Source organism: Pyrus communis, chromosome 3 (genome assembly GCF_963583255.1).
Source record: "Pyrus communis chromosome 3, drPyrComm1.1, whole genome shotgun sequence".
Taxonomy (NCBI): domain Eukaryota; kingdom Viridiplantae; phylum Streptophyta; class Magnoliopsida; order Rosales; family Rosaceae; genus Pyrus; species Pyrus communis.
This window is the reverse complement of record NC_084805.1, coordinates 30561325-30574033: the sequence shown is the minus strand read 5'-3', so window position 1 is coordinate 30574033 and position 12709 is coordinate 30561325. Positions and strand designations below refer to the sequence as shown.

General features: G+C 35.8%; 2 protein-coding genes and 1 long non-coding RNA gene across 3 annotated transcripts; 2 read left to right on the top strand and 1 right to left on the bottom strand.

The window, feature by feature from the left end:
* Positions 1 to 633: 633 nt before the first annotated feature.
* LOC137728650 (heavy metal-associated isoprenylated plant protein 8-like) lies at positions 634 to 10406 on the bottom strand. Its single transcript, XM_068467378.1, has 6 exons — positions 10243 to 10406; positions 9411 to 9492; positions 8986 to 9148; positions 8444 to 8643; positions 1577 to 1667; positions 634 to 1165 (listed from the first exon to the last, which is right to left on the bottom strand). The coding sequence occupies exons 1-6, from the start codon at positions 10404 to 10406 to the stop codon at positions 834 to 836; spliced, it is 1032 nt and encodes a 343-aa protein (XP_068323479.1). The 3' UTR covers positions 634 to 833.
* LOC137729544 (uncharacterized) lies at positions 2535 to 5313 on the top strand. The gene is made up of 3 exons (XR_011068005.1): positions 2535 to 2893; positions 4726 to 4787; positions 4878 to 5313. It is a non-coding gene; the product is annotated as an uncharacterized lncRNA (long non-coding RNA).
* On the top strand, positions 3638 to 4593 carry LOC137727467 (3-phosphoshikimate 1-carboxyvinyltransferase 2-like). Its single transcript, XM_068466323.1, has 4 exons — positions 3638 to 3736; positions 3837 to 4051; positions 4134 to 4251; positions 4450 to 4593. The coding sequence occupies exons 2-4, from the start codon at positions 3885 to 3887 to the stop codon at positions 4591 to 4593; spliced, it is 429 nt and encodes a 142-aa protein (XP_068322424.1). The 5' UTR covers positions 3638 to 3736; positions 3837 to 3884.
* Positions 10407 to 12709: the final 2303 nt, after the last annotated feature.

Below are 12709 nucleotides of genomic sequence, written 5' to 3'. Positions count from 1 at the left end.
ATCCTGATGTCCAATTTTCATCTTGTCTCATTAAACTAGCATGTTTCATGTGAGAATATATTTCTAAATTGTAATGTGTAGTATTATCCTACTTAGGATAATCCAATCATCTACAACTAAATTTGTAAACCACATGATATGTCATCAACAAGAGACAAACACGTTAATTGACACTTAGTTAATAATCCAATAATTTACAATCACATCATTTAGTTTGCAAATTTAGTTTAAAAAATTTGATCTCTCTAATATTACCCTATAATTATAATATTCTTACTTTTACTGCAGTGAACACTCTTATTAATTAGTTTTAGGTTTCAGTTTTAATATACTTTCACATTTTTACACTATTTTTACAATATAGCTTCGTCTCTCTAACATTACCCTATGATTATAATATTTTTACAATATAGCTTCCTTAATGACTTGTATGTCGCTTGAGTACACACCCCAAAATTCACAATTAGGTTAAGTAACTCCTTATTACATGACTAAATAATCCAAACTTCGACCAACGTAAACTTACATATATAGGATTGATGCCCAAGATGGCATGCATACACTATTAATTAATAGATAAGTTGCAATCATTAATAGTCGTATTAATTACTACATGTACATAGAAAATTGCTGATTGATATTACACTTATCACATTTTTCATACCATATTGATACTTTCTAATAAAGATAAAGTCGCAAAGATATATGGGTCACATCTTTATTAGAACAATGATACAAATATGATATGAAAAATATGGTAAGAGTAACATTTCTTAAGTTGCATATATATATAGGCATGCATGAAGGCGTCTTACCACCTGCACATATAACAGTCACATAACAGAGCATGCATTAGGGTTTTCATCGCTGAAAATCTGAGGGTGGGGATACGATGAATATTCTGAGTAGTACTTTGTTGGCCAATAATCGCTTCGCTTTATCTCGACCTTATTGTCCTCTCCCTGCTTGTCTTCCTCCCCTTCTTTCTTTTCTCCTTCCTTCTTGTTCTCGTCTTCTTTCTTTTCTTCTTTTTTCTCATCCTCCTTCACAACAGAAACCTGTTTCCTGGTTTTTTTATACACATCCTCCGCAAGCTTCGCCGGGTCCATCACGCCTTTTACTACAACCTTGTTGTTGCCTACGTCTGTTTCCACTGACTCCACACCTACAATGTTTAAAAAGCACCCTAAAAAATCTTTCATGTTGATCTGGGCACAAATAGAAAATACGATTCAACAATTTAGACGGCCCTTAAAATCCATGCATAACCCAGATTAAATCCTTAACATGTAAGGAACACAATGAGTGATCCATTTTTTCATTTGAATACAACTGTTTGTTATATACGAAGAAAGTTGAGGTTTCACCATAAAACTAATTGGAAACATGGGAAGTAACTCAAACTCTTATAAGTCTATAGATGGTCCCTTCTCTCATCAATATGGGTTTCAATCTCAACATATATATCCTATCCGTAATGCCTGCGGTAAAGAAGACTTATATATTGAACTAAAACAAATATCATGAGCTTGGAAAATGAAAGATTATAATGAGTGATGTATGATGATACAAGTACCTTGGATCTTTCGAATTCGCTTCTGTAGACCTTGGGCGCACGCATCGCAGTGCATCCGAACTTGCAATACCACTGAAACAACAGCAGGAGGCTGACAAAAGATCGTTGAATTGTATAAATAATATGTCACTTGTCAGAGATACAATTGTGAATAATATGAATATATATCTGCATCAAATAATTGATTCTTTAGCAGAAGATTGGGTTATACTAAATGGTTAAGCATTATCTCCGATGCAAGAACTCAAATCTCATATTTGAGATCTAAGGCAAAAACATCTCCAACGAACATGAACTCATATTTAGGTTTTGAGGAAAGTGAGACTCAAATTTGGGTTTCAATATGAGATTTGGGTCCTTGGTGGAGCCTATTTTAAAAGGAAAAATTGTATTCAACTAAGAAAATAGTATTTGAGTTTTGACTCCAAGCATCTCTAATGCTGTAATGCACATATTCCATTGAAGTAGAAAATCAAAATACGTATATCCCTCACTTTTAAGGCGCCCAAATATATAGATAAATATAGATTTAAAATTTGAGTCCACGCATAGGAGATGCCCTAACTACGTTTGCTTCTGTAGCCGTACGTAGACTTGTGGCCGTAGATTTGTTTATTTCATTGGTAAAGTTGATCTACTAGAGTCCAAGGTCCAAGGTTCCAATGTCAATCCGGGACAAGAGTAAAGGTGGACATGTGATGCCAACAAACCTAACTCCCAAAGTGAAAAAGTGGGGTTCATTACATACTAATACGCAACACGGTATAAACACAGGACAACCAGCCTCGACCATGGCAATGGCATGCTGCATATTGCATATGCAGTATGAAGATGTGTATTGATTCTGCGTGGCCCTTGTGGAGTGGAGGAGCACATATTTCTTTTCATTTATTTGTTATATCATACATAGCCCCAGTTTGGGGTTGAGGTGATTTTTTAAAAAGCTGCCATGAAAAAAAGCTGATAAGGATTTTGGTGTTTGGTAAACATCCCAAAACAGCTTTATTTCAAAGTTTCACATGAAAAAAAGCCAAAAAGTGGAAGCTGCATTTTGCAGCTTCCAGAAGCCGCTTATTTTTCCAAAACGCGGAGCTACAGTACCCAATTAATGAATTTTTTCAATTTACCAAAACTGCCCCCTCCTTTCTCCTTTCTCCTTCTCCCGATCCTACACTCTGCACTCTCTCCTTCTCTGTTGCAAAAAACTCCCGCCGCTGCACTCTACACCCCTCTTCCCTTCCGCCGCTGCACCTCTTCCTCCTCCTCCTTTTCGTTTCTCTCTGTCACTCTCAACGCCACACCGTCGTCGCCTTCCAGGTACCAACTACTCGACTTGCTTTCAATTTTTGCTATAATTAATTAATTAAATTTTTAGGTTAGGGTTTGGCTGCTCTTTTCTTTTGCTGCGTTGCAATTCTTCTTATCCCAGATTTTGTTTCTCGTAAAATTTTATACCCTTATTTTGGTTTTTCCATTTTTTCGATTTTGCCCTTTTCTCGCCTGTGTTCTCCTCTTCGTTTCCCTGTTCTCCTCTTCCTTCTTCTTCTCCTCCCATTCGTCGATTCGACTAGTTATCGTTGTTCACCGTCTATGGATAAATCTGTAATATTGTTGTATATCGCTGCCTTGGCAGCTTCGTTTCGATTAGTTTCTTCTTCTGCTCTCTGCCCTCACGAGTCCGATTTCTTCCGTTACAGCCTTCAATCTCAATGCCCCATCTCGATCTCCCCCCACTTCCGATTTCTTACATAACTGATTAATTATTCATTTATTTGTTAATTTAATGTTTCTTTTGTTGTTGACTCTGTTGATTATTGAAAATCTCTTACTTTTATGGGTTGGTGATGTCTGGATTCAATTTCTTTTAGGATATTGTTTCAATTTTTAGTCAAATTTGGTGATTTAGAATGCTGGGTATTTCGGTTTTCAAGGTTTTAAATGCAAAAGGATAGTTGCTGTGATGTGCATTAGAGTGATGAAAGAAAAGATGAAATTTTGAAAGAATTTGGATTTGTTAAGTCGCTGTATTTTTGATCAATGAGCTAAAGAAGGAAATTAGTTGATGGTCTTAAGCAGCTTGGTGTGGATGCTGATTGTTTTCTTGGAACAAACTGCCCTCCTGTCCGTGTGATTGGAAAGGGAGGCCTTCCAGGGGGGAAGGTGTGGTTTGCATTGTCTTGTATATTTATGGTTGTTCTGTAATGCTTGCAGTTTTGATGCACTTAATCAATTCAATCCACACTTTATCTGTTGTTTTAAGGTGAAGCTCTCTGGATCAATTAGTAGTCAGTACTTGACTGCTTTGCTTATGGCAGCTCCTTTGGCCCTTCAAGATGTTGAAATAGAGATTATTGATAAACTAATTTCCATTCCGTATGTGGAAATGACTTTGAAGTTGATGGAACGCTTTGGGGTCTCAGTGGAACACAGTGATAGTTGGGATCGGTTTTTGATCCGAGGAGGTCAAAAGTACAAGTATGTTTTATTCAATGTATTGCTGAACCACTATGTGATATATGATTGCATTGTGTAACAAAATGAAAAATATATCTATTAGGTCTCCTGGAAATGCTTTTGTTGAAGGCGATGCTTCAAGTGCTAGTTACTTTCTAGCTGGTGCTGCTGTCACTGATGGGACTGTCACTGTTGAAGGCTGTGGGACAAGCAGTTTACAGGTAATTTCTGGGACCAATATCTTTTATTATTCTGTTCATTTCCCAGTGTATGAATGATAGATTTTCAGATTGATGGGCCAACCTATTTCCCGATCGTAATTACACATTTACAACCATCGCTTGGATGGTTTTTGAAAAACAGTTATCACTTCGAGAAAATATGACATCTTACAACCTTTTTGGTTTCTCTTAATCAAGGGAGATGTAAAGTTCGCTGAAGTTCTTGAAAAGATGGGTGCTAAAGTTACGTGGACAGAGAATTCTGTCACAGTTACAGGACCTCAACGACTTTCTTCTGGAGGAAAACACTTGAAAGCTGTTGACGTCAACATTCAAGATTAATCATTCAAGATTAATCTTTTTGCGTATCTGAGCAGAATGCTTATGGTTTTAAAAGTAGTTCATATTATTCAAAAATAACATGTGAAAACAATCACAAAGGCCTGCTTTGACTTCTTGAGTTCTTATCATCAGTGGCAAGTTGGAGAGTGAAGGAGACAGAAAGGATGATCGCCATATGCACTGAACTAAGAAAGGTTCGTTTTAGTTGGCTGCCCTCACACTTGATAGTCCCACACCTTCATATGCTTATTACTTCTCTAACATTTTTCGGACCTAAATTTCAGCTGGGAGCAACTGTTGAAGAGGGACCAGATTACTGCATAATCACACCGCCAGAAAAATTAAATGTGACAGCAATAAACACGTATGATGACCACCGAATGGCCATGGCTTTCTCTCTTGCTGCCTGTGGAGACGTTCCAGTTACTATCAAGGATCCCGGTTGTACCAGAAAAACATTCCCCGATTACTTTGAAGTCCTCAGGAAGTTTACCAAGCATTGAACAGCGGTTATAAGATATATTTATCTGTAGATAGGGAGAGAGAGAGGGATCGTCCTTGTGCCTCTACAGCCAAAGCAGTGCAGATGGAAGCCACACTTGTTTCAGTTTCTCTTTATTCCCCTGTAATTTTGGATGATTTGTATTTGCGAGTTGAGCTCGTTATTGTTTCTAATATTTGTGATCCGATTCTACTCAATAATAGTGATTCATGATTTGATTCATGATTTGGCACTGCACATGATACAAGGGTTTTTCTATCCGTGCTACGGAATCCAAATTTAAACTTTTCTAAGCCTCCAAATGGTAATCTTCATACTTGCTTTGTATTATTATAACATTTTACATACTTGCTTTGTATAATTATTACAATACAAAACAAAATTTTCAATTGTCAGGAAAATATTACTTGGTGGATGCGGGGTACCCACAAATGAGAGGTTATTTGGGACCATATAAAGGTGAAAGATATCATCTCCCGGACTTTCGTAGGGGTGCTGAACCAACGGGTCATAAAGAGGTATTCAACCACATGCATTCTTCTCTTAGGAGCATCATTGAACGAACTTTTGGCGTATGGAAGAAAAGATGGGCAATTTTAAGGGATATGCCTAATTACCCATTCAATAAGCAAGTTAAGATTGTCATTGCTACAATGGCTCTTCATAACTACATACGGAGGTATTCTGAACGTGATCGTCATTTTGATGACCCTAGGGACTATTGTGAAGAGAGCGATAGTAGTGATGATGATGATGAAGAATACCAAAATTATGAAGTTGAAGGATCACATGAGATAGAAGCATTAAGAAATATAATAGTGGCAAGTTTGATGAATGCATCTAATTAGATTACTTTTAAGTACATTAACAATATTGTACTAATGAATTCTAACTATTCAATCTAAAATATTTCAATTGAAGTAGTTTGTCATACTAATTAATATTTAAGATAAAGTTTATAAATATGTTTGTTTTACAAATAAAGTATATTTAGTAATTCACCTTTATTGGTTAAGAAAATTAAATTAATGGCACATCTAGTATTATACCCTTTTTGGTCATTTTACACAGTCACAGCCGTTTTACATAAAAGTTTACCAAACACTATCATACTGCTTTTTTTTCCAAAAGCACTTTCACAAAAAAGTTTACCAAACACTCTGCTGGCTTTTTTTCACAGCACAACAGAAGCAGCTTTTTTTCAAAGCACAGCAATACCAAACCAGCCCATAGCCTGACGACTTAATAGCTGGGCAGGTATGGGCCTCCAAATATAATAAGATAAAGTATAAAAAAACTACCTTAATTATTGATATCATAATATTTTCATATCTCATATTTTAAAATTGACAATGTCATACCTCATTTTTAGAATTTAGTCCAATGTTATACCTTCTATTATTTGGCCGTTTACTTTTCAGTTAGATGCTAATGTGGATTGATTCGGATCTCAGTTTTTATTAAAAAAATTAATAAAATATTATTAAAAACTAAAAAGTTATTTAATATTTTTTAAATATTAAAAGAAAAAAGAAAAAAAAAACCTCTGTGCACCCCCCCTCCCGAAGGAGAAGAGGAAGAAGGAGGAGGAAGAGAAAGAAGGAGGTCACAAAGGTTTCCAATTCCACCTCAACGGGATCTGAATTTTTTTTTTTTATTTTCCTCCTCCCTCCTTCTTTTGCAGATTCAAGTTTTTTTTTTTCTTCTTTTTCTTCTTCCTCCTTCTTCTTCTTCTGGGTTGCAGATTCGGTTTCTTTTTCTTTTTCTTTTTTTTTTATCTTTTCTTTATTATTTTGATATTTAAAAATTATTAAATGATTTTTTTTAGTTTTTAATAATATTTATTAATTTTTTAATAGAAAAAGGAATCCATATCAAGTTACGTCAGTATTTAACTGAAAAGTAATCGGTCAATTAACAGATGATATAACATTAGACCAAATTCTAACGATAAGTTATAACATTGTTAATTTTAAAAGATGATACATGCAAGTATCGTGACACCAATAGTTGAAATAACTTTTTTGTACTTTATCCAATATAATAATTTTGTGCATGTATTTAACAATAAATTTCATTAAATTGGGATTGCAGCATGTACCGTACCAATTGCACTGTATCCTATGTATGTATACACCATACAGCTCGGAGAGTCTGGTAGGGTTTGTATCCCATTTTTAATTTTTTCTTTGGTAAAATAGGGTAGTTTCGAAAAAAATACCTATTTAGTGACGTGAAAGTATATGCGTATAGAATTTTGGTTAAATACATAAACAGCACGCTCCAATTTAAGGATATAAGCATATAGTTTTTTTGGTTTTAATTTCCCAAACCTTCAACAGCTATGGAAAAACAACTTTCATATTACGTGCATGACCGTGAAATGTCGTGCTAAATACTATAAAAGCCATTTCAAAAAGACTTGGAAAACATAATTGAATTATTGACGCAAATCTCGTCACAGCGTTACATGCATCGCAACTCTTTCTCCTGACGGTGAGTAGTGGTCTTTGTCCCAAAAAATAAAAAGGTGAGTAGTGTTCTCGTGATATGTGCATGTGGATTGTGGAGTGGAGGTGGGGGTGTCATTTTCCTGACTTTGAATAGTAACTTTCATGTCAGTACTCAAACAGGATATTCACCATTTTAGCTTAGCTAGGGAACTGTGATTTGCCGACCCCATCCCTCCATGCATAGGACCATACCTTACCGTTAAATAATGAATTTGAATCCCAATCCTCACAAACATTATATCCGTTTATAAATTATTTAAAATTATTTTATTTAAAATTAAACACAAACAGTAATTAATTAAAATTTATCGCACAGTGCAATAAACTAATAAGATGTGAGGATTCTTAATATCCTTAATAAAGGATTCAGAGAGGATTCTTATCCTAAAATAATGAAGAGAAATGCAATTCTTTAAAAGTTCAACTCTTCACTACGTTATGTTCTTAGCATAATTTTCATGCCAACAATACAAAATATTGTACAAAAAACATAAAATGACAGAAAATCTATAAAAAGTTGTAGTTTGAGAAGGGTCTCTTTTAACATTCTCAATAATTAATTAGTTCAACTTAAACTTAAGTTGCTTCGTAATCAGTATCAGGAGAACACGATTCAAAAGTAGTGGAGACTGGCAGGGGAGACCCTCCTGGTGTCGTGGAGTGGCGTGAGTAAAGCCGCAGAGGGTAGTTTAAAATATATACGATTATTTCATGATTATGTTAATGTCTCATTAGTAATTATATTAATGATAATCTTATGGTGAGTGGAGACCCGGTGCGTGAAAAAAAAAAAACAGGCGAGTGAAACTGTGAAAGTCGGTTTTGAAATAATTACCTCCTCTTTTTTCGCTTCCTTGTCGGCTTCCTTAACTTGTTCTTCCTCCTTCTCCTCGGGAGGTTTAGGCAAAGGTGAAATGAGCTCCACTTTTTTGCCGCTCTTCTGTTGTAATCTTTCGCAGACCTTTATGGGGTCTGCCGCCTTCCCTTTCACCACCACCTTACTCGCCTTGCTGTCTGTCGTTACATCCTCCACTCCTGCAGTGCACCCACCGTCCACCACAGATTATTTACATTCAGATGCTCAAAATTCAAACTACTTACACTAATTAAACCCTCCTCCTACCCTTTTAATTGCTTTGTGATTAAATATGAACGAAAAGAAACACACTTTAAAAGTATTTTCTTCAAGAAAAACGTGCTAACTAACATGAACTACTCTAAATAAAAAGCACTTTTTAACTCAATTATATGTATTTTCCTAGCTCAATTTGTTTTATTCGTATACAATTCAAAAAACTGATGAGGAAGAGGTGGTCAGAATTCAAAAATTAAAGATGGAAGTAATAATATTAATAATAAGGAAAATAACAAGTTTACCTTCAAAACCCTTCAAGGCTCGAGCAACTTTCCTTGCGCAAGCTTCACAATGCATATCGACCTTGAGTACAATCTCCGGAGGCTCTTCTTTCTTTTCTTCCTTTTTCTCTTCTTCTTTCTTTTCATCTTTGCTTTCTTCCTTCTTCTCTTCCTCTTTCTTCTCCTTTAATATGTTTCCACACAAAATATATCAATACAAAAATCAATCAGGAAAACTTATAAAATTGCCACTTAATATATACATGAAGCTAATCCTTGTTCTACCCAAACAAATTAAGGTATAAATACACAACAAACCAACAAGAAGAATATTGAACATGGTTTGAAATACTAGACCAAGATCTGAAAAAACACAGCACTGTTCAAACAACATAAATATATACAGAAAGCTAGTAAATAAAACAAAGTGTCGCCCAAATGCTTACTTCGCCCATTTTTTTTTGCTGATTCTGAAAGCACTTTTCTTCAGAAGTTTGAATGAAGATGGATTTAAGTACGTCGCGCAATCTGGAAACAAATAGCGATGAAAGAGTAGAGAGAGTATATAAATTCACTCTCTTTTATTTTTTTTAATCTCACTCCCTTCCTCTGGGTGTGGGGATGGAAGCAGAAGAACATTAAGTTAGTAATAATGTTATTCTTGATATATTTTTGTATGGCAATTGTACGCTATTTTAGGTAGCATCTGATATGGACAGCCGCATCTTTTAAATTGATTAATATTTAATTTTAAAATGTTAATTAATAATTAATAAAAACATTGTTAATTAAAAGATAATTGTGGTATACGAAGAGTCTTCTTCTATCTAAGATTATTTAAGTGTTTTAATTAATAAAAATATTGAAAGTAAATGAAGTAACTTGTTCAACTCATCTGTCACCTAAGATGGTAAAAAAATATTATATAAAATTGTGGTAAGAATAGCATTACCCTTTTAAGTTAAGTGAGAATTCTACGTGTCTGACGTGGATTTGTTTAATGCTGATTCAGCTTCTCACAAATTGCCCCCGTTTTCCTTCGAAACGACCTGCATGGTCATTATATTGAAGAAAGACAAAGGAAAAAAAGCATTATGTTCTCTCGATCGATCAGCACAAGAAAAAGATACAGAATAAGAAAAACGATTATGTGGAGGAGGAAAATAAGGCTGTCACAGCCGACAGCTCCTCTTTCTCACTCACTTGGCAGGTGCTGGAATATAAGATGGAGCCCAAGCACCCATGTGATTATCATGTGGTCAAAAAGCCCAGATCAACATCAGGGTCGGGCTGGGAAGTGGGAACCCGGGAAGGCCATCAGCATCTGGAAAGGGGTGGTGGAATCCAGCGGGACCCATCTCATGGAAGGCCATCAGCACGTGTGACTCTTTGTAAGTCTTTCCACGTTTCTTGTGAATTGTGATGATAAACACAATCGTCATGTGTTTCTCCATGAAATGATCATGAAATTAGGAGTATTCGATCAAAAAATTGGAAGTTTTAACAAAAAGTTCATGGTACTGTTTACTTTAACGAAAAATTATATTTTTACATTAAAAAGTCAATCTTAGTACTATTCACTTTACTTTTTATTTTGTCTTTATCATTAAAACACAAAATTTTCAAACTTTTTTCATTAGTTTTCCTCAAAAATTATGTAATTATTAATAAATTAACCAGAAGAAAAGAAAGAAAGAAAAGGTGATTGGTATTTGGAGAGGGAAGGCCTGTCTTCATGTAACCAAGTTGGCACTTGGCACCCAATCAATCATCAAAGAATCCCATGCACTCACTGTATTTAACCAATTCTATATGAATGAAATGAATAAATACAAGTTAGAATATTTTTGTATCAATGATTCAGTATATAATCCATTTAAACATGCAAACTAACAGTTGGAAATCGTTTGTTTGCCAAAGTCTGTTTGCAAACCCTAACAGCTGCCTATTTACCAAAAACAAAACCAAAGCAGGTATTAGACTAACCAGCTGATCAAAGTAGCACTCAAGACTCAACTCACACAATTACCAACTAATTAAAATTTTCTATTTATGGCATTATGTGATTCACACGAATATATAGCCCAAATGAGTTCAGTTATATGCTATACACACACGCACGCACGCAAGCACGCACGCACAAGGAAGGGGAAAGAAGAAAAAAGGAAAGGCGAAAGCAGCTAAGCGTTATATGGATCAAAAGGTGATTCGGATATCTAATTAGAATCCTGAAAGCAAAAGCTTGTGATAATTCCACGACACATGCATTTCATATGTTGGAAAGTGGTGAAAGTGGTCATTTGCAACTTGATCGATGAAATGTGCCAACAGAAAACGAAATTTAAAAGGGCATTAAGTTGCCTCGTGGCCCTTTGCAGCTTTTGATAATTCTACTTCTCATGTATGATATCTGTGATAGTAGGCGAGACTATACACTTTGGTAGGCTCACTCAGTTGCCTAGTTGCCTAGCTTAGCCACCACTAGCAACCTTGGGGTTTGAGTTGGACTCGTGTCGGGATATATATTTTTGCTCTCTGTGAAACTTTTTCCCTTCAGCTGCTGAATTGAATGGCCAAGGATTGTCTGCCCTTCTATTTTCGGTACCTTCCTGTTTTATGTGCTCATAGTTAATTAAGCTACGTTAATATTTTATATTATTTTTTATAGAAATAATAAGACAAAAATGAATAGTAATATAAAATGTTGACGTGGCTTAACCGTGATCACACAAACAGGAGAGCACCAGAAGTGGGAGGGTAGACAATCCTTGTTCGAATTGAATTGCAATAGCAACTTCTTCTTTTCAAATGGGACCAATATATGGGACACAACAACACCATTCAGATTTTAAAGGGATCAAAATGTAAAGAACCTCACTCTTTATGTTTCTCTACTCAATGGGAAGAGAAATCTATTAAACATCGAATAGAAACGTTTATATCTCTTCTACAAATAAGATAGATGAGCGGAAATATGTTAACTTTCATGTGTTATATATGTATGGACACAGTTGATCAATCCCTTGTACAGTGCACTAAGACAATAAAATATGGTTATTGGTTGCATGGTTTTATCAGTGTCTGAGCGGGAACATGTTAACTTTTGTCATCTGGAGCCCATGCTTTGATCATCCACGCCAAATTCCACATATGTGATGCGTCATGTATGTACGTATGCTGGTGTTGACCCTAAAAATTATAAAGCCTACGCGGCGCGCAGGCCGAATAACTAATAAGCTAACTAAGTCATTCGGTTGAATGCGAGGCGTGCCAACTTGTCGGCCGAGCTCGGCCGAAGAGTAAAATTTGTTGATGTTGCGTTGAGCGCGTTACTGACTTCTTTATCTTGTGACTGTGACCGAGGAAGGAACCCTCTTGGTCTTTGGGTTCTAGAGCCTGAAGACGAGGCTGCTAATTCTGCGAAGTTCACAAGTCGTCGGTGCCTGATTCGGTCACTATGATTATATTCGTAAGAGTATAAGCACGTCAAATCGACACCAGACTGTACGGACACAAATATTCAAAGGTGATGTATGTCTTGATGGTGAACGTAGTTCGGCCGTCAGAATGCCGAACTTTAAAACTCACTTGTGAATATCCAATCATAAAATCACTCGGCGTCCGATACACCGAACGTCGTAACTCGTAACACCTTACTTCGCCGAGACGGTTGATAAGATGACCCCTGCCAATAAGGATTCGAAAACCCTTCTCGGCCGAGACTTGGATAGATAATTAGTCGGCC

Coding starts and splice junctions, on each gene's coding strand:
- LOC137728650 (XM_068467378.1), bottom strand. CDS start 10,406: ATGACGATTGTGTTTATCATCACAATTCACAAGAAACGTGGAAAGACT. Junction 1,668..8,443: donor AGGAAGCGAAAAAAGAGGAG/GTAATTATTTCA, acceptor ATCTTTTGTCAG/CCTCCTGCTGTTGTTTCAGT. Junction 1,166..1,576: donor GCGAATTCGAAAGATCCAAG/GTACTTGTATCA, acceptor TAAACATTGTAG/GTGTGGAGTCAGTGGAAACA.
- LOC137727467 (XM_068466323.1), top strand. CDS start 3,885: ATGGCAGCTCCTTTGGCCCTTCAAGATGTTGAAATAGAGATTATTGAT. Junction 4,052..4,133: donor CGAGGAGGTCAAAAGTACAA/GTATGTTTTATT, acceptor TATATCTATTAG/GTCTCCTGGAAATGCTTTTG. Junction 4,252..4,449: donor GTGGGACAAGCAGTTTACAG/GTAATTTCTGGG, acceptor CTCTTAATCAAG/GGAGATGTAAAGTTCGCTGA.